Source organism: Carassius carassius, chromosome 6 (assembly GCF_963082965.1).
Source record: "Carassius carassius chromosome 6, fCarCar2.1, whole genome shotgun sequence".
Taxonomy (NCBI): Eukaryota; Metazoa; Chordata; class Actinopteri; order Cypriniformes; family Cyprinidae; genus Carassius; species Carassius carassius.
Window position 1 is genome coordinate 14,119,056 of NC_081760.1, and position 22,647 is coordinate 14,141,702.

The window sequence follows — 22,647 nt, forward strand, 5'->3', positions numbered from 1 at the left end:
TCGCTGTCCCTTCAGAAAACTCGTGCACATCCCTAGTCCTCCTATGTATTATATGTAGCTGTTGTAATGCTTAAATATAACAATTAATTTGAAATAACCCAATAAATTCATTAAATAATTATTATTGTTTGGGATTTAAGACAAGTTTTAAATCCCTGTTTGTTGTTGGTGGCTGTACTGTGTTTGAGCTCTGTCACTATATTCTTTTCATTGACTATTTTTAACTCAAAAATCAATTTTATACATCATCGTTTCCGTTTATATAACGTGTGAAAATATCCTCTATTGTATTCTACAACAAAAACAATCAGAACGCCTCGCTATCACTAGTTTTATTTTGATCTCCCGGGTCCGCTATTAGCTTTTAGCCCGTTAGCATCAGCGGCGTGGTTGCAGCTAACTGCGCTTACATTGCTAATACTCTATTCACACGCATTACCACTGCTGTACTCACTGTTACTTGCTTTAATGGCGGATGAATGTCTCCACTCTGTGCAGCTCGAGCTTGAGGCCGTGGGAAAGCAGATTCGCGACCTGGAGGTGAGGCAGGCCCAGCTGAGAGAGCGGAGAGCCGCGCTGGAATCATCCCGGGCTGACGCTCACAAGTCCGGGGTAAGTATACAGCGATCTGCTAACAGTCCCACCACGTCTACTCCGTATGTTTCTCTGCACAGGCCCGGTGCACCCAGGACGCGATCTTCCCAGATGCCCTTTACTGCGACGCCGAGACACCACGGACCCTGGGTGCATCCACAGCGGAGGACGCGAGCCGGGTCCCGAGCCGGGCCCCTCCTGCCTTCGACATCTCCCCCCCCCTCCTGCCTTCGACATCTCCATCCGGAACCGCTTCGCTCCCCTCCGCAAGACAGGACGCGACGCTGTGATCATCGGAGACTCCATCGTCCGACACGTAAGTGCTACGTTAGCCGAAGGTAAAGTGCACACTCATTGTTTGCCTGGTGCTCGTTTTCTCGATGTTTCTGCGCAGATACCCGCGATCCTGAAGGTCGACGAGAGCCCCAGAGCGGTCGGACTTCAGCAGCCTGATCGAGACGGTTCGCAGCACGACGCCCGCGGCGACAATCGTCGTGTCAGGACCACTGCCCACGTATCGACGAGGACACGAAAGGTTCAGTAGAGTTTTTGCTTTAAATGAATGGTTGTTGTCATGGTGTAAAGAACAGAAACTGCTGTTTGTTAATAACTGGAATCTTTTCTGGGAGCGTCCTAGGCTGTTTCGCGCTGATGGATTACACCCCAGCAGAATCGGAGCGGAGCTGCTCTCTGACAACATCTCCAGGACACTTCGCTCCATGTGACTAGTAAGACAATTCTCTAATAACTATTATGAGTTTTGTTCCAGGGGTAAGTATACAGCGATCTGCTAACAGTCCCACCACGTCTACTCCGTATGTTTCTCTGCACAGGCCCGGTGCACCCAGGACGCGATCTTCCCAGATGCCCTTTACTGCGACGCCGAGACACCACGGACCCTGGGTGCATCCACAGCGGAGGACGCGAGCCGGGTCCCGAGCCGGGCCCCTCCTGCCTTCGACATCTCCCCCCCCCTCCTGCCTTCGACATCTCCATCCGGAACCGCTTCGCTCCCCTCCGCAAGACAGGACGCGACGCTGTGATCATCGGAGACTCCATCGTCCGACACGTAAGTGCTACGTTAGCCGAAGGTAAAGTGCACACTCATTGTTTGCCTGGTGCTCGTTTTCTCGATGTTTCTGCGCAGATACCCGCGATCCTGAAGGTCGACGAGAGCCCCAGAGCGGTCGGACTTCAGCAGCCTGATCGAGACGGTTCGCAGCACGACGCCCGCGGCGACAATCGTCGTGTCAGGACCACTGCCCACGTATCGACGAGGACACGAAAGGTTCAGTAGAGTTTTTGCTTTAAATGAATGGTTGTTGTCATGGTGTAAAGAACAGAAACTGCTGTTTGTTAATAACTGGAATCTTTTCTGGGAGCGTCCTAGGCTGTTTCGCGCTGATGGATTACACCCCAGCAGAATCGGAGCGGAGCTGCTCTCTGACAACATCTCCAGGACACTTCGCTCCATGTGACTAGTAAGACAATTCTCTAATAACTATTATGAGTTTTGTTCCACCCGCTTAAATGATAAAAGTACTTGCGCTGTAAAAACTATTAAGACTGTGTCTGTTCCCCGAATAGTGAGGTCAAAATATAATGTAGGATCTAGAAAAAATCTTATCGTAATTAAACCAGAAAAATGTAAAGTAAATGAACAAAAACAATTTTTAAAGTTTGGGCTCATAAATATTAGATCACTCACACCCAAAGCAGTTATTGTAAATGAAATGATCACAGATAATAGTTTTGATGTACTCTGCTTGACTGAAACCTGGCTAAAACCAAATGATTATTTTGGTCTAAATGAGTCTACTCCACCGAACTACTGTTATAAGCATGAGCCCCGTCAGACTGGTCGTGGCGGAGGTGTTGCAACAATATACAGTGATATTCTCAATGTTACCCAGAAAACAGGATACAGGTTTAACTCTTTTGAAATACTTCTGCTAAATGTTACACTGTCAGACATGCAAAAGAAGTCTAATGTATCTCTTGCTCTGGCTACTGTGTATAGACCACCAGGGCCGTATACAGAATTCCTAAAAGAATTTGCAGATTTCCTCTCAGACCTTCTAGTTACAGTTGATAAGGCGCTAATCATGGGAGATTTTAATATTCACGTTGATAATGCAATTGATACATTAGGACTTGCGTTTACTGACCTAATAAACTCCTTTGGAGTCAAGCAAAATGTCACCGGGCCCACTCATCGTTTTAATCATACACTAGATCTAATTATATCGCATGGAATCGTTCTTACTGCTATAGATATTGTACCCCAAAGTGATGATATTACAAACCATTTCCTTGTATCGTGCATGCTGCGTATAACTGATATTAACTATATGTCTCAGCGTTACCGTCTGGGCAGAACTATTGTTCCAGCCACCAAAGACAGATTCACAAATAACCTGCCTGATCTATCTCAACTGCTATTTGTACCCAAAAATACACATGAATTAGACGAAATTACTGACAACATTATTTTCACTATTTTCTCTAATACATTAGAAGCTGTTGCCCCCATCAAATTGAAAAAGGTTAGAGAAAAACGTACTGTGCCATGGTATAACAGTAATACTCACTCTCTCAAGAAAGTAACTCGTAGTCTTTAAAGCAAATGGAGAAAAACTAACTTGGAAGTTTTTAGAATTGCATGGAAAAACAGTATGTCCAGCTATAGACAGGCTCTAAAAACTGCTAGGGCAGAGCATATCCACAAACTCATTGAAAATAACCAAAACAATCCAAGGTTTTTATTTAGCACAGTGGCTAAATTAACAAATTACCAGACGCCACCTGATTCAAATATTCCACCAACGTTAAATAGTAATGACTTTATGAATTTCTTCACTGATAAAATAGATAACATTAGAAATACAATAGTGAATGTAGATTCTACAGCGTCTAACACTTCAGTTTCATCCATCGCACCCAAAGATAAACTGCAGTGTTTTACAAATATAGGACAGGAAGAGCTAAATAAACTTATCACTGTATCTAAACCAACAACATGTTTATTAGATCCTGTACCCACTAAATTACTAAAAGAGCTGTTACCTGTAGCCGAAGAACCGCTTCTCAATATCATTAACTCGTCGTTATCTTTAGGTCACGTCCCAAAACCATTCAAGCTGGCGGTTATCAAGCCTCTTATTAAGAAACCAAAACTAGATCCTAGTGTACTGGCAAATTATAGGCCTATTTCAAATCTTCCATTTATGTCTAAAATTTTAGAAAAAGTTGTGTCTGCTCAATTGAGCACCTTCCTGCATAAAAATGATCTGTATGAAGAATTTCAGTCAGGTTTTAGGCCCCACCATAGCACAGAAACTGCACTTGTTAAAATTACAAATAACCTGCTTCTTGCGTCAGATCAAGGCTGCATCTCATTTCTAGTCTTACTTGATCTTAGTGCTGCGTTCGACACCATAGATCATGACATACTCATAGATCGATTACAAAACTATACAGGTATTCAAGGGCAGGCTCTAAGATGGTTTAGATCCTACCTGTCCGATCGCTACCATTTTGTTTACTTAAATGGGGTGTCATCTCATTTATCATCAGTAAAATATGGAGTGCCACAAGGATCCGTCCTAGGTCCCCTTCTATTTTCAATATACATGTTGCCCCTTGGTAATATTATTAGAAAATACGGAATTAGCTTCCACTGTTATGCTGATGATACTCAGCTATATATCTCAACGAGACCAGATGAAACTTCCCAATTATCTAAGCTAACAGAGTGTGTTAAAAATGTAAAAGATTGGATGACAAATAATTTTCTCCAATTAAATTCGGATAAGACAGAGATATTAATTATTGGACCAAAAAACACCACACAGAATCTTGTAGATTACAATCTGCAACTAGACGGATGTACTGTTACTTCCTCTACAGTCAGAAATCTGGGTGTTATATTGGACAGCAATTTGTCTTTTGAAAATCATATTTCCAATGTTACAAAAACTGCATTCTTCCATCTTAGAAACATTGCCAAGCTACGAAACATGTTATCTGTTTCTGATGCAGAAAAGCTAGTTCATGCATTCATGACCTCTAGACTGGACTATTGTAATGCACTTCTAGGTGGTTGTCCTGCTTCGTCAATAAACAAGCTAGGGCTGGGCGATATATCGAATATTAGCGATAATATCTGAATAATTTTGACGACGATGTACAATTTGAATATATCGGGAATATCGAATATTTCAAATTCAAGCATACTTTCCCAAAAGAACGCGCCGAATGTCCAAAAAAGGAACCTGTAACTGCTGACTGCTCTACGCCCCTCTACTACGAGAGCTGTAATGATAGCGGTTGCCAGATAACAAGAGTTTAAATCTCCCAATCAGAGCTCCACTGTTACAAGGATACATTTTCTGCCCGGTGTTTGCTTATTTTAAGCAATCTGGCAACCATGAGCATGTGCTCACTCCTCATTGCGGAAGAGCCGCCGACGATAATCTGAAAACACTAACAAGCTGGAATTGAGCGATCTAATGAAAGCGTCGTTCAGCCGGTCTGTGTTCTGTCGTGAGATCTCAACTGTATTGTTTGCGTTTGTGATCGCAAAATAAATGCACTTACTCGACCGCTAATGTTTGAATAGAGAAACATAGGCTATGGCCATTTGGAATTACTATTGGGGAATTTCACTGATATGTTTACCAGTTTCCATAATATAGACAGAGAAAATGCAAAAGTCTTTGGTATTCATTTATATATATTTATATATAAGAAATAGCTATGTGCTTCAGCAACTAGCTCCCCATCTAAGAGGGTTTTTAGTGTCAGTAGGAACATAGTTTCATGCCAAAGAGCTTCTCTTAAAACCACAGACAGTTGACAGACTTGTGTTCTTAGCTTAAAAACTTGTTAAAAAAATTAAAATAAAATACTTATCCCAGTTGCATAGTTTAAATTGTGAATTGCATGCACTAAAAAGTTGACAGAATGCACTTTCTGTAACTGTTACTTAATTTGCACTGCTTCAGTTTCATATAGGCCTACATGTATTCATTTAATAAAAAGCAGTAAGTGATCTCTTGGTCTAGATTTTTTAACTGCTTAAATTAGCTGTTTAATCTAAATGGTTTTTTTTATTTTTTTAATGGGCAAAAGAAAATCATGTTTTATTTTTTATTATTTAAATGCAAATGCAAACATATCGAGATATATATCGAATATCGTAAAAAATTTGACAATATCGAGATATCTTTTTTTTTGTATATCGCCCAGCCCTAAAACAAGCTACAGGTAGTCCAAAATGCAGCAGCTAGAGTCCTTACCAGGACAAGAAAATATGATCATATTCCCCCTATTTTACAGTCTCTGCACTGGCTACCTATTAAGTTCCGTATCAGTTACAAATTATCATTACTTACCTATAAGGCCCTAAATGGTTTAGCTCCTGCGTACCTAACTAGCCTTCTACCACGCTACAACCCATCACGCACCCTAAGGTCACAAAACGTACTCGGTTACTAAATGTAACCTCGGTTCTCTCTAGAAGAGCGAACGAGTACTGCGTCTTAGCTAAGACGCTACGGGAAAAGTCTCTTTTCACGAAATACTGCAACATCAGACCAATAAGGGCGCTTCGCGCCCTTCTTGCCACTTCCCGCCGAAACGGGTGTGGCCCAACCTATAAAAGGAGCTCGAAAAGGCTGACTCACCTGATTCATTTCATCGCCGAAGCGAACCAGAGTGAATCGTGCGCACGGCAGAGAACGCAGTACTCGTTCGCTCTTCTAGAGAGAACCGAGGTTACGTTTAGTAACCGAGTACGTTCTCTTACGAGAGCTCTCTCGTACTGCGTCTTAGCTAAGACGCTACGGGAACCCAATGTAAAACGCCGTGCACGCAGGGATCACACACCAATAAACCTGAAGCAACGCCCAGGATTTACAGTGCACAGTCACCTGAGGGACTCACAGAGAGTCCAGGACAGAAAAGGGAAAAAGCCCTCCGTCCCATATCTAGCAGCATCCGTAGATGCGGCAATATGACGTCACACAGCCGAGGCAAGGCCTGACCAATGTGGCAATGCGGGTCTTACGCAATACTGCCCATATAACAGTCGGCAGCGCATAGCGCTCGTGAACTCAGAATTCCCCTCAGGGCCCTGATTCGCCTATACCGACAGCAGCCTTGCTTGCAAGGTGGGAACCTCCAGGTTATAGAACCTGATAAATGTAGACGGCGAGGCCCAACCTGCCGCCATACATATATCCTGCAAGGAGATCCCAGTAGACCACGCCCACAACGAGGCGATGCCTCTTGTGGAGTGTGCTCTGACGCCCAACGGGCACTGAAGGCCCCTGGAAGCGTAAGCTAACGCTATGGCGTCAACTATCCATCTGGATAGAGTCTGTCTCGAAACAGCCATTCCCTTGGAACGCCCACCGAACGAGACAAATAGCTGCTCCGTCTGCCGAAAGGCAGCAGAGCGAGACACATAAGCTCTTAAAACCCTGACAGGGCAAAGAAGACTCGAGTCTCCATCCTCCCCTGACACCGGCAGGGCAGACAGGGCAATAACCTGAGCCCGAAACGGTGTGTTGAGGGATTTCGGCACATAACCGTGCCTAGGTTTGAGTATGACTCTTGAGTCATTGGGCCCAAACTCCAAGCACGACTGGCTCACCGAGAGCGCGTGCAAATCACCCACACGCTTCACAGAAGCGAGAGCCAACAAGAATACTGTCTTGAACGACAGATGCTGAAGGCTAATCGATTGGATAGGCTTGAAAGGGGGACCTTTCAAGGCCTCCAAAACCGCCGCGAGGTCCCACATAGGGACTGACGGAGGTCTGGGAGGATTCAGCCTCCTAGCTCCTCTGAGGAACCGGATGACTAAATCATTCCTTCCTATTGACTGACCGGACGCCTTTTCAGAAAACGCCGCGATGGCAGCCACATAAACTTTGAGCGTGGATGGGGCTCTGCCCTTATCCAACAGCTCCTGAAGGAAGGAGAGGACCTCCGTCACCTCACAACTAAGGGGTGAATAACCTCGAGCTGTGCACCAGCTGGAGAACACCGACCACTTCGAGGCATACAGACGTCGTGTCGACGGAGCTCTAGCCTGAGTGATGGTATTTAGCACTCACACTGCGAGATCAGCGGGTAACCATTGAGTGCCCATACATAGAGGGACCACAACTCCGGTTGAGGGTGCCAAATCGAGCCCCTGGCCTGCGAGAGGAGGTCTCTCCTCAACGGTACCGGCCACGGGGCGACATCTGCTAACTGCATCAAATCTGGGAACCATGGTTGGTTCTTCCAAAGAGGTGCTACAAGCAGTATTGAACATCTCGTTTCTCTCACCCGTTCTATCACCTGCGGAAGGAGGGAGACGGGAGGGAACGCATAAAGCGGGCAGCACGGCCATCTCCGTGACAGCGCGCTTTCGTTCTTGGAAAAGAACGCGGGGCAGTGAGCGTTTTCGTGGGACACAAAGAGGTCCACCTCCGCCATGCCAAATCTCTCCCACAACAGCCGGACTGTTTGCGGGTGTAGAGACCATTCGCCCGTAGGAACATTGCCTCTGGACAGCCTGTCTGGACCCAGATTCTGCAGTCCAGGCACATGCACTGCTCTCAGCGAGCGCACGTTGCGCTGAGCCCAAATCAGGAGGCGTTCCGTCAGCCTGCACAGGTTTCGGGACCCGAGACCGACCTGGCGATTTATGTAGGACACCACGGACATGTTGTCCGAACGGACTATGACGTGGTGATCCTTGATATGGGGACAAAAGCGCGTCAGCGCGTTCTCCACTGCCAGCATTTCCAGGCAGTTGATATGATGGAGCTTTTCCCGTTCTGACCATAGGCCAAAGGACGGTCTGCCTTCGAGCAGCGCTCCCCATCCCGAAGTGGAGGCGTCCGTCGACACCATTTTCACACTCGGGGAAGTCCCCAGGCTTACACCTGATCGGTACCAGCCGTTCGCTGTCCAAGGTGCTAGAGCCTTAACACAGCTCTGATCGACCTTGAAATGCAGCCGGCCAGACGCCCACGCTCTGCGCGGCACCCGAGCCTTCAGCCAGAACTGCAGGGGGCGCATGCGGAGCAGGCCCAGCCGCAGAACCGGAGATGCTGAGGCCATGAAACCCAGCATCTTTTGACAGTGTTTGAGCGCCACAGTCGCGCCACAGCGGAAAGAACTCGCTGCACGCTTAATGCCCATCGCGCGCTGTGGTGACAGCCGCGCCGTCATGGAACACGAGTTCAGAACTATACCCAGAAACAGGATCGTCTGACTGGGGTTCAGCGAACTCTTCACCCAATTGACACTGAGGCCGAGCTTCTCGAGGTGATCGAGTAAAACGGCTCTGTGGTCCATGAGCTCCGCTCATGATCGGGCCAGAACCAGCCAGTCGTCCAAATAATTCAGCACTCGTGTGCCTCTGAGTCTAAGAGGAGCGAGCGCTGCATCCATGCACCTCGTAAACGTACGAGGAGCTACGGACAAGCCGAATGGCAGGACTGCAAACTGGTATTCCTGGCCCTCGAAGGCGAATCTCAAATATCGCCTGTGGTTTGACGCTATCTGTATTTGAAAATACGCGTCCTTCAGATCTATTGACATGAACCAGTCCCCTCTGCGAATCTGCGCGAGGAGCTTCCTGGTCGTGAGCATTTTGAAACTGCGTTTCATCAATGCCTGTTCAGCTGTCTTAGATCCAGTATGGGCCGGAGACCCCCGTCTCTCTTGGGCACCAGAAAGTATCTGCTGTACAGCCCCCCCTCGCTTTGAGACACAGGCTCTACAGCCCCTTTGCTCAACAGTTTTGATATTTCGGCCCGAAGTATGTGTGCTACTTCTGTTTTGACCGTAGTTTCGACGCGCGCTGAAAAGCACGGTGGGCGTCGAGAAAACTGTAGCGAGTAGCCTCTCTTTATAATGCCTAGCACCCAATCCGAAACCCCTGGAAGCACTGACCATGCATCTGCATGAATGGCTAAGGGCTGGATGCAAAACGCGCTCTGTTGACTGGGCAACGGCGGCGCTCGAGTGTGCTGCGCATCTGAGGCGGGGAGCGCGCTGATCACAGCGGGCAGATCGCTCTTCCTCGACCCCGTTCCGGCGCTTAACCGACTGGAGGGAGGCTGAGCGGGTCCCGTGGGACTCGATATATCTGCGAGTAACCGTGGGCTGCATGTGTGCACTTTTACCACTTTCAACTCGCTGTCTGCCTGTGCAGAATGTACGTGCACGGGCCTCGTTTTTACAGAAGCCCCGCGCCGTATGTGACATAGTGTATGTGGGCACTGGGAAGTGGGCACGTTTACTATGCGGCGCGCTCGACCGATCTGTGTCGATCTTATGTGCGCTAGCCCTGTGTGCAGGGCTGTGCTTACATGTGGAGATGGGCACTGGGTAGTGGGCATCGTCACTGCATTTATAGCACCATCGGCCGTGGCCGGACGAGCATGCACGGGTTTCGTTTTTACAGAAACCACATGACGCGTGTGACATAGTAATTGTGGGCACTGAGGGGTGGGCACGTTTACTATGCAGTGTGCGCGACCGACTTGAGTCGACATTATGGGCGCAGGCCCTGTGTGCAGGGCTGTGCTTACATGTGGAGATGGGCACTGAGGAGTGGGCATCGTCACTACATTTATAGCACCATCGGCCGTGGCCGGACGAACGTGCACGGGTTTCGTTTTTACAGAAACCACATGACGCGTGTGACATAGTGATTGTGGGCACTGAGGAGTGGGCACGTCTACTATGTAGTGCGCGTGATCGACTTGAGTCGCTTTTATAGGCGCGAGCCCTGTGTGAAGGGCTGTGCTTATATGCGGAGATGGGCACTGAGCAGTGGGCATCGTCACTACATTTATAGCACCTTCGGCCGTGGCCGGGACACCAGGAATTACACCTTTTTCGGGAAATATCTGGGTAGCCGTGATAACGGTTTTCGTGTGCAGGCAAGCGGGCAACCGTACAGGCTTGCGCATTGCAAACAACGCTGAAACAGTCACAATCTCTGGAAACTGAAACAGCGGCGCGCTTAGGTGAGAGCCAGGCCGCAGCGGAACTCGTACACCGGCGCTTCGATGAAGCAGCCATCGTGTGTAGTGCCGACGCAGCGTCATGCAGCATGCGTAGATGGCTTTCCCAGGATGGCTTCGGGGCTCCCGGCCTCACCGTAATCCTCTGCCGCGGTCCCCGCGGCGCGGGGCGACGGCCAGTAGAGCGAGAACGGGGGTCTCGAGCTGCGTTGCTGAAGCTGTTGTGATAACGGCTTTTGTGTGCAGGCAAGCGGGCAACTGTGCAGGCTTGCGCATTGCAGAAAACGCTGAGACAGTCACAATTCCTGGAACTGAAACAGCGGTGCGCTTGGGTGAGAGCTCGGCCACAGCGGAACTCGTACACCTGCGCTTCGATGAAGCAGCCATCGTTAGTAGTGCCGACGCAGCGTCACACAGGAGGCTTTAGATGGCAACACCGCTTTTGCCGCCGTCCAGCAGAGGGCGGACAAAGGTGCGTCGTTATCGCCTGTTCCACCGGCGGAAGTGAGTGGTAGTTCCTATTTTTAGCATCATCAGTGTGGAGAATGCTAGTGAGACAGACGAACGAGTTCGTGCTGAATATGGAGCGTTCCAAGCCTTCGCCACCTCTTCGTGAAGCTCAGGAAGAAATGAGGCGGGCTTTGAGAAGTACGCTCATCCGAAAGGGAAATACCATCCATCCAGAGGGGGGGGGCGCTGGTGCAAACCACTCGCGGCCGAGACTCATCGCGGCCAACACGAGCCTTCGCCCCGGCTCCTTCTCGATGTCAGCTCGTCTGCTGGGCTTCTGAGCAGAAGGCGCGAGATCCTCGGAGCTCGCCCAGCCCTCACTGCCCGAAGCTAGCAGAGAGCGCGTGTCCTCTTCCCCCGACGCGGCCCTGAGATCGACTTCCTCGGACGACGCGCCGGCAAACAGAAGCGATGCAGGGGGGGCCGGTGAAGCAGGGCGAACCGGCGAGCTCGGTTGAGCTGAAGACGGTTCCAGAATCCGCTGGAAGCGATGCTTTTACGGCGCCTCAGCGCAGCGGAGAATGCAGGCTCAGAGAAAAAGGCCAGGCGAGTCCTCAGAGTCACCATGGCAACAGCTCGCAGTGGGGGCATCCGCCGTCAGCGAGCGAGCGCTGCATGATCTTCACCCAGGCAGGAGACACAGACGCTGAGTGGGGTTCTGACGAGCCGCAGGAAGGCATCTTAAAAAAGACGCGAGCTCTTTTACGAGTGTGTGTCGCAGGGTGAACACACACACACACATAAAGAACAGCTTGTATATAACAGGATTGAAAGGATATAGGCGCCGGATAGCGCAGCAGGAACGGCAATGGAAGGCGGCGATGCCAGCAGCTTCAGAATGGCTCGTCCTGCTGATGTGCTTTCTCAGACGGCGCTTGCTTCCTCCGTGATCCAGCGATGCGTGAGCTTCGCTGAAGAGATGAAAAATCAGGTGAGTCAGCCTTTTCGAGCTCCTTTTATAGGTTGGGCCACACCCGTTTCGGCGGGAAGTGGCAAGAAGGGCGCGAAGCGCCCTTATTGGTCTGATGTTGCATCAGCCCGCGCTCGATAGGCTGTGCAGTTGCCGCAGAACAAGCCAATGAGCGAATGAGCCGTCTCGCCTATGGCTGTGTACTGCTGCAAATGCGCTTTACAAAAATACAAAATTAAGGATAATTTTTTGCTTCAGTATTTCGTGAAAAGAGACTTTTCCCGTAGCGTCTTAGCTAAGACGCAGTACGAGAGAGCTCTCGTAAGAGAACGCTGGACTTTTGGTAGTTCCTAGGATAGCAAAGTCGACTAAAGGAGGTAGAGCTTTTTCACATTTGGCTCCCAAACTCTGGAATAGCCTTCCTGATAATGTTCGGGGTTCAGACACACTCTCTCTGTTTAAATCTAGATTAAAAACGCATCTCTTTCGCCAAGCATTCGAATAATGTATCTCTTAAATTGTGAGTGTAGTTGCATCTGCATTTTTATTCTTTAGCTTGGGTTAAACTAATTTTACTTTGTTGGATCAGCAGCTATGCTAATGATGTCTCTATTTTGTTTCTATGTTTTGCCACGGGATTTACATCCCAGAACACCTGAGAAGAGATGATGCTGACCCTCAGAGGACCCCAGATGATCCTAACCTTGAATCAACAAACAGAACTAACAATTATTGCTACATGTGTGACTGCATCATATAATTACTATTAATTAATAATATTGATAGTTCATCATCTAGCTGACTACGTCTTGTATTATTATTATTATTTTTCTTTTTCTAAAATCCTGTCAAACGTGCACAAACTACTAGCTACTACTAAATATTGTAGAAACATAATTTTCTGTAAAGTTGCTTTGTAACGATTTGTATTGTAAAAAGCGCTATACAAATAAACTTGAATTGAATTGAATTGAACAAGTCTGGGGCTGTCCTAAATTTATGAAGATTTTTTAAGAAGATTCTTTTCAAGAATTTGAATTTTTCTTAGGTTTTGTCTTAAGAACAAACTTAAGAAAAAAGATGGGAATACTAAATATTCTTATATTTTTTCTTAAGTTAGAAAATAAGAAGAAATTGGCAGTTAAGAAGAATTTTATTCTTAAGAATGTTTCGTGAATCCAGCCCCTGGACTCTAATAAAGTAGAGGTTGTTGTAGACGTGGGCGGTTTGGACAGAATCTCATATCTCACTGCACAAGTAATTCTATATTCCTCTGACTTGTGCATATTTAACAACAAAGTTAGATTTTCCAGCAAAATATAATGACAACATGTAAGGACAATGGTCCGTTGAATTATTTGAAAATAATGCACACTTTATTTTTATTCTGCTAATACTAGCTACAGTTAATTTTCTTTAAGAACAGTGCCATTGTTACCTCGTTACCTCACTTTTGAGAAATGCCATGTAGCTTTTAAATTGCTAAACTATTTTACTGAGAAAATAATCAGAGTAGTTCTAACGTAAGCACGGAAGGTTTTTTTTTGTCTGTACTGTATGTGTGTGCGTCTGTGAGAGCGAGAGTGGGAGATATTTATTTGCTTGGTCAGTGTTGTTGTGGGTTTTGTTTATTTAGCTGTTTTAGGCTGTAAGGACCTTTTAAAATAAATGAAATCATGTGGCGAAGTGATCTGGTCATGTAATGCTATGAAGAACTGCCTGGAACTACGTTCGCTGTACATTTCCCTGAAAATAACTGCACACCTTAGAATGAACGTCAGCCAATCAGATTCAAGCTTTCAACAGCCCCATAGTAGTAGCCTATAATTAAGGAATGATTGACGACGGGCCGTTGAATTATTACAAAATAATAAACACGAGGTGGTGATGCTGCCCTGCATCTTGCATGCTGATTTAAAAAAATAATCAGAATCAGAATTAGAATGAGCTTTATTGCCAGGTATGTTCACACAAAATATTTCGATAATCTTTATCTTTATTTTTATCTTGGTTAAGGCTTCCTTGCTTAAGGAATACATGACATGATTTTTGCTTAAATTCTCCCTCGATTTACAGTCCGAACAAGTTGATGCTGATTGCTGCAAGTCAGAGACCGTCTGAAGTTTTGAGTTGACAGATTTCATAGGAAATCACATTGAGTATGATGGTCACAGACCACGTTTTTTTTTTCGTTTTTTTCTTCAGACTGATTCCATCTTGTCAGAGGATGCCAAACATTTTTGATATTTTGAGCCATTTTTAGAACACATTCTGTTTACAATTTTTCATCTCCTAGCAACAAGGTGCACGTTTTTGCGTGAGTTTGTTTTGATCAGAACAACTTTGAAGTCTGGTCGTGTGTGATCCTTAGTCATGGTGTGTATGGCCAGTGTCTCTTCATATATTAAAAGTTGTTTAGTGTATTTCAGCCTTAATATGAATGTTATAGAGGTGCATTCAATTTTACAATTTTGAAATGTTTGAAAACGTTATTTCTAAGAACATTCCAATAACATCATAAGGATGTTCCCGAGAACATTGTTCTAAGAATATTTCCTTTCAACCTTATAAGAGTGTATATTAAATATTAATAATGTTATAAAAACATCCCATAAACATTACTTTAAAAATATTTTCTGGAACATTTACATAACCTTAAAAAAAAATTTATGGGAAGGTTCCTTTTTAGATGGGAACCAAAATGTCTGAGGATAGTAACATTAAAAGCTGAAGATAAATAGGAATAAACATACAAACATAGACAGTACCAGGCAAATCCTGTTGATTTGAAATATCTATTCTTGATGAAGCTTGTGTAATGCTATGTAACTCTTCACAGATGACCTCTGTGTTGTCAGGCAGCGATTTACCCGTTGAATGCTCACCACACAAACAACAGCCTGTTGAGAGCTCAGATAAGCTCATGAGAGGAGCAACAATCAGACATGTGTGATTAATCAGCTGAATGATTTATCTGAGGACAAAAGCCTTATTCTTTAACAGTGTGTGTGTGTGTGTGTGTGTGTGTGTGTGTGTGTGTGTGTGTGTGTGTGTGAGTGTGTGTGTGTGTGTGTGTGTGTGTGTGTTTTCCAACAGTTCTCAATACCTGTAGCTTAAATGTTTGTGCTTTGACTAACAGAGTTTCATTGGATATGTCTGTTTGATTTTGGGCCGAAGCTGGGAAATCTACTCTCATGATTTTGGAACAGTTTGATCTGTATTTTGTGGAATGTTCTCACACACCCATGAATCTGATGTAACAATGATATACTGTTGAGCGGGGAGTTACTGGGGAGTGATTTAATTCATTTTGCTTGAATGTCTGCGTTTAATTTGCTTTAAGTGTCTCAAACTTTGATATGATATAATCCCAAATGTGTCTTCTTTAAATTAATCTTGCTCTGAAATCAACGACTTATCGTTAACTTGTGTAAATGAATGTCAAGTACAACTAATGCTGTTGGTTTTTGTTTTATAAATCTTTATATTTTGAACTCCAAAGGTTTTTTCTCATGTTTGAGGGATTTCACTCCTTTACCTTATTTCTGATTGGTTAAATGTTAATGTAAACATATGCAAAGTTAGTATTAATGACAGGATGCTAGAAATTATAGGAAAAGTGCTAGATAAATAGTTGCAGAATAAGATGAACTCTTCACAAACTTATGTTCTGAATTACATTTGGTCAGATACATTACATAAAAAAGTATGTAAATGTCATTGCATTAGATAATAAAACAATTATGCCAAATGTCATCTCTACAGACAAAAGATGGTACCGTTTTTGTCAGCAATCCATCATTTTTATAGTTGAAAAATGGTTAAATCAGCCTCTGAGATTGGCAAAGCATGTTTAGCTGATTGGCCACATAGCTAGTCTCCAAGACTGGCAAGTGCCAAAACCCATCTATGACCAGTGTGACCATTTTTTGCTCAATATGTTTTAATCAGCTAAAGTTTGGGTGATTTTTAGTGTATGCAAACTAATGAACAGTAAAAAAAAAAAAAAAAAAAAAAAATTAGATGAACATACAACTAAACTGTCTTAGAAAAAACTTTGAGAACATTATTAACTTTATAACTTTTAATGAATGTTCTGTTAATTTTACTGGAAGAATATGTGTTCATAACTTTGCCAGAACGTTGTCCCATCTAAATTAGACCAGCTGAACCATTTTATTGGTTAGCTGAGAGCAACAAACCACCTTGGACTGGTTTAAGAAGGGCATTTCATCCGATCAAGAGTCATTATTGCTCTTTGAATCAGTATTTGAATCAGCTGTTGTTTTGGTGATTTGTAGTACATGTATAAAGTAAATTCTCAGATTCACCACATTAACTATGAACCAAATGTGGTGTGTGGAGGATATTTTATTTTTATCTGAAATATTACTATTATTATTATTGGTTTTATTTGCTTCACTAAAGAGTTCTTTAGATTGTCTCTGAGTGCTTCAGTTTGCTATATGCTTGAGTTTTTGATGAGCTGTGAGATAACAGGAAATCTATTTGATGTGTGTGTGTGTGTGTGTGTGTGTGTGTGCAAGACAAGTGTGAAACGAGAAACGCTATTTTATACTTAGCTTCTTAGAAGATGGTTTGCATTAAAGCACCTTAAATGGGCACATAACTTGAGTATGCATTATGATCGGTTGAGGTACAAGAATCCTGATTTGGGTATAAATATTGAGTTATGGTATTTTCTATTTGTCACAATCTTCAGCCAACACTGAATGGATGCATGAATGTAGACCTTTTTTTTTTTTACAAGAATATAAATCTTCAAAAGACTTTTGTTTCTCATACGTTTATTGAAATAGAAAATTGACACGACAAGTGTTTGAGCGATCTTTTTTTCAAACAAAATGCAACTGCTTTGGTATTTTGTATTTTGCATTAGGTGATATTCTAGTTTTGGTCTCAAAAAAATATACAGGTTTAAAACCTGCAATGGCAGTTTACATGGGTATCATCTTCAAATCAAAGACTTCAACTCCTCCAAGTACAACTTTGTGCATGCTAAAATATGCATGCATTTAACTGTTAAACACAAATTAAGCCCATTACGGCTGATTTGTAGGTGGGGGAAGTGAATGTACTGCACTCTCTCCCACTTTCAATACCATGACTGGGGTGCCCTTGAGCAAGGCACCGAACCCTCAACTGCTCCCCGGGCATAAATGGCTGCTACGTGTGTGTGTTCATGGAGTGTGTGTGCACTTTGGATGGGTTAAATGCAGAGCACGAATTCCGAGTATGGGTCACCAAACTTGGCTGTATGTCAAATCAATTTCACTTTCAGTTAAGCTATGTTTAGTTAATCGGTCTCCAATCTCCTGGCATGTGCCAAGAACCCATCCACTTAACTAGCTCTGTGGACTGCTGTGACCAACAAACCACTTTAGACTGGTTTAAGCAATAGGTTTTGTCCAATTATGAGTCATTTTTGTTCAGTGTCTTTTGCTCAATGATATTTAGCACATGTATCAAGTCATTTCTCCTCAAGTTCATGATATTCACTATAAATGAAAGTCCTTGAGCTGTTATGTCTAATGCAATGACATACAGACATTTAAAAGCATTATGTCTACTTATGTCAAAAACCTCTTTGGTCCCAAATCATATCTAACCTGTTAAATAGAACGCTGTAAAATAAATTATATTTTGAAGTTGTAAATAAAGATAATTGGAGTATGTTTTACAAGGAAATACTATTTCAGTCTTTTTATTTTTATTTAAATATATTCTTCTGTTATTATTTATTACATGAGCTATTTCTGAATAAAAAATTGTTTTAAATTAAATCCCAAACTGACATTTTTAGTGCATGACACACACATATGCACACACACACACACACACACACACACACACAGATTTAACAGTTACTGTGCCCTGAAAGAGTAAGTATCTGAAAGCACTACAGCTTTTGCTTTTGTCAAAACAAAACAGATTCGAATTTGCATTGCATAAGTATTCTTGCATTAGCTACTGTATGCAGTTATATTATAGATCACAGATGCAACAGCAGGTATACATACGTAGATGTGCACCAACATCAACAACAGACATGCATGCTGCTCACAGAGATTGAGTCCTTGGAGAACAACACACTCACAGGTGAGACCACAGGGAAAAGACAAAATAATCTTATTTTAGAAATGCACAAAACACTTCATGTAGACACATCCCGCAGGTCCATTTTGGCACTTATGTAGCCACAGTCCCAAATTTCAAGCATTCTGCATTATACATCACCAAACTTTTGCCAAAATCAATCTGCCTTTTTTTTTCTTTTGTTTTATAGAAAAGGACTTGCCAAAATCTCAACATCATAATCACAACCATCTACATCAGGCTAGAATGAGCAACAAATGTCAGTTTAAGCCAAATGTATCTGTAGTGTGGGATCAAACACATTATGACTGGATTGTGTTATCCTTTCAAAGATTCTCTCTTCTTCTGCATTATGTCCCTACCACAGTAATCAGCTTTTACTGGGTAAAGCCCTCAAATGTGATTACCTCACAACAGATAATAAAGAGAGAGAGAGAGAGAGAGAAAGCCTATCTATGCCACAGCATGGAGTATGAATTAAAGCTACACAATAGCCTTAAGGACTCTATAAATCCAAAGCTAAATAGGAGCTCATCCTACTGAGTGAGTAGGGCCACCTACTGGGGCTGTTTATATTGCATGAGTGGGTTTAAATTTGAGGCAGAGCTGCAAAACTCTTACAACATGTGTACAACTCATTTAAGAGTCTATGACCGAGCATGACAAGGACAAATGCACAGGTTTCCTGACACCTGAGTGTGTAATGATGAAAAATTACGTTTCTAAGATTCAAACTAAATAATTTATATTAAAACTGAGGAGAAAAAGTTGCATTTACTGTAAAGTTGGCTGGCGGTATGTTACTGACAAGTTACTGTAAGTTTATCTTTCTGCTGTGGTTTTCTGTAACATTTTCAGTCAGTTTCAGAAGAACATCGTAGTTTTACTGATTTAGATCTGTAGTGATTTTACAGGATTTCTGCAGATGTGTCTAGTCTATCTGCAAAAAGTTTTACAAAAGTTTGACATGCAAATTAACCTAAAAAAATATATGCACTTTATTATTATCTTTTTAAAACGGATGTAATCGTAGTTTGGCCTTGACATTGTTCATTCTGAGCTATATGTTAGGATTAGCAATGATAGTTTATATGGAAATCATCTGTAAATCATCAACACTATATTAAAATAAAACTTTTTTGTTTTCTTTTTTTTATGTTGGTATGGACAGGATTGAGATTTCTTCAACTTTCTTCAACCAAGTACAACTATGGTGTGCATGCTCAAAAAAGCATGCATGTCTGTTAACGTGATGGCTTAATGACCTCATGTTTTCTATATATCCATAAATTCTGAAGGCAACTGAAGAAAAAGTTGTCAAAGCCAAGTCCCAAGTCACCAAATCCCTGAATTAATGAGTTAAGATTTTCTCATTGTAGCACTAAATCATCCGCAAATTATTATTGATAAAGCTAATTATTGATCAATAGGACTTTAAGGAAACCCTTCTGCGTGAGCACAAGCTGTTCTCTGACAGAGACTAACTGAAATTTAAGCAGAAATGCGCTTTTAGCCAGAGTTTACGATGTGTCACAATATTGGCACTTTGTCCTCACCTGATATCTCCTGATGTGGCACATTATGGAGACTGAAGCCTTTGGTCGTGAACGCCTGGCGCACATCGCTGCAGCTGCGCGAATTTACATCTCCAGCACATGACAGCGACAATAGAAGCGATAAAGAAGTGAAAATCACGACAGGTGTCTTCAACATCCCTCCTGTGCGCAAATCCAGCCGATGCGTAAAAGCGCAAAACCCGCAAGACGCACTCAGCGCACCGGCGTCTCCAGCTGCAGGTGGGCAAATGTTTTAGTCATTCAATCGCTCATCAATGATCAATCACGCTTTCTGACGCACCCGGTTCATAGCAGAATTCTCAGACGGATCCTCTCAGAACGATCGCGTGTGTGATTAGAACAGCGAAACCTCCAGAATAGATCCGGGGCGGCTCGCTCTCAACTTCTGCTGTGTGTTACTCTCAGCGGAGAGAAAGTAACCCCCCCCCCCCCCCCCCACATCTCTCTCTATCTCCCTCTCTCTCACACACAAGCTCTCACACACATTATAGCAAAACAGACAAACCGCACAACCCAGTGGTGAGTATGAGAACACGGAGAAACACGGACTGGATTCCTGATGACTGAAGTTTGTTCTACGTTAACTAATATAAAATAAATAAATAAAAAAACCCTGCTACGTAAATTTTACATTATAAGGTAATTTAAGGAAACACACACACACACACACACACACACACACACACACATATATATATATATATATATAATAAATTGATGATGGTGATAATAATAATAATAATAATAATAATAATAATAATAATAATATAGATAGAACAATATGTTTTATTGATTTTAACACCATTTTGTCATGTTTAATAGAAAATAATTATGCAATCTTAATTGATCTTAATCTTGAATTATTATCTATTCTTAATTCTTAATTATTTTCTAATTTCTTATTTTAATGCTAATTATATGTGACACACACACACACTATATATATTATAAACTGAACAAGTTCATAAATAAACCTTAACAGATTTAATCATTTTTAATGATTTTATCTATATTTAATGATTTGATTTTTATTTTTTATAGTATTCATTAATTTATTACAAGATATTTATTATTCATTTATTATTTTTTTATCTTTTATTTTTAATGCCTCAGTGTGATATTGTTTGTGATTTGAGATATCTTGCATATCAGAATATATATATATATATATATAAACTCTTTAATGTTGTGTCCGTTACTTATCAATTGGTTTTTCCAATAGCTTATGTCGATCAACAATAAGAAAGAAAGAGAGAAAGAAAGAAATAACGAAATAAAGTAAGAAAGAAAGAAAGAAAGAAAGAAAGTAAGAGAGAACGAAAGAAAGAAAGAAAGAAAGAAAGAAAGAAAGAAAGAAAGAAAGAAAGAAAGAAAGAAAAATGTATCTCCCTCTCTCACGCACAGATAAACGCGGAAAACACGGACTGGATTACGGCTCGAGGAATTGTGCCTCGTGAGTTATTGGATCTGGAGTCTATAAACTCAAGCTGTCAGTATCTGATCCATTTGGTCAATGCAGTTCACAGGATTTTGTATGAGAAAATGTGTGCTAGATTGGCATGAATGTAACTTATTGTGTGTAAGGGCAAATCAGTGTAAAATCACAAAATAACAGAGAAAACAGAGAAACAAGAAAGTTAAATAAATAAAATTATAGATTAAAATGAAAGAAAAAAAATGTAAAATTTTTTTTAAATCTATTTATCTTTCTCTCTCTCTTTCTCTCTCTCTCTCTCTCTCTCTCTTGTTTAACAGGGAATGTGATACTTTTTTTTTTTTGCCTTAATCTGCTTTAATTAAAATACATTTTAATTTTCTCCCTCAGTATTTCTTTTTCTACATCAATAGAAAGCAACAGAGACATAAAGGCATATTGTACATGCATGCATGAGCTGAGTATCAGGAGCTGTATTTGTCAGTGTGTTGATGAGCCTGAGGGAATCTCTCACGAGTGACTCACTACACTGTCTAGTGTACACAGCAGCGGCATCACATGTTTGACTTTCCCAGGTCACTTTCTTATGAATGGTTAAACTGTTGTGGGCTTCACTTTGAGGCTCAAGTTTACCTTTTCCAGTTTATTATCTTTTATTCACTTTTTCATATTTCAATGCAAGCATGAATGTGTTTTATACAGATGTCCCTGGAATACCAAGGTTTTTTTGTTTTGTTTTTTGTTATTATTATTCTCTATCTCAATAAATGCTGAATGCATCTGGTCTTTTAAATTGGAATTTACTGAAATATTCCATCATATTAAGTTTATAATATGATGGAATTCCTGAATTCCATTATATTTATCAATCATATATATATTTATATATAAATATGTATATATATATATATGTGTGCGTGTGTGTGTGTGTGTGTGTGTGTGTGTGTGTGTGTGTGTGTGTGTGTGTTTGCGTGCGTGCGTGTGTGTGTATCAATATATTATATTAGTATATTATTAGGCAAATTTCACAATAGTATGCATACTTTCTAAAATGATAAATCAAATAAGAATGCAACATTTTTTTTTACTCATTTTAGAATCAAGAAAGAAATATCTCTTCAAGTTCATTCTTCATCTTCAGAACAGATGTTCATGTGCCCATTGTTGGGTTTAACACATTACAAGTAACGTGAGTTACGTAATAAGATTACATTTTTTCAAGTAGTTCATTTTTTCAAAAAAGTTACGCTAGTTACTTTGTTTTCCCATTTATTGACTACAGTGTAAGTCTCCTGTCCCCATATTGGAAGACATGATGTAGTCCTAGACTAAATGTGAATGTGCATTAATTCATCCCACTCACAAAAAAATTACAGATTTATTATTCATCAAAACTCAAAAACTCAGAATATGACGCAATCCTGCAATAATTAAATGTTAAATAACATAAATGTGCCTAATCCCATT

The 22,647-nt window shown here is 42.2% G+C and overlaps 1 protein-coding gene across 1 annotated transcript in view; it reads right to left on the minus strand.

The window, feature by feature from the left end:
• Window positions 1-20,134, minus strand: part of LOC132142399 (glypican-6-like) — a 291,401-nt gene extending 271,267 nt beyond the window's left edge. The window contains exon 1 of the mRNA XM_059552222.1: window positions 19,725-20,134. Coding sequence (XP_059408205.1) covers window positions 19,725-19,881 — 157 coding nt within the window. The 5' untranslated portion in view covers window positions 19,882-20,134. The remainder of the gene's footprint in view (window positions 1-19,724) is intronic.
• Between the last annotated feature and the right edge of the window lie 2,513 nt (window positions 20,135-22,647).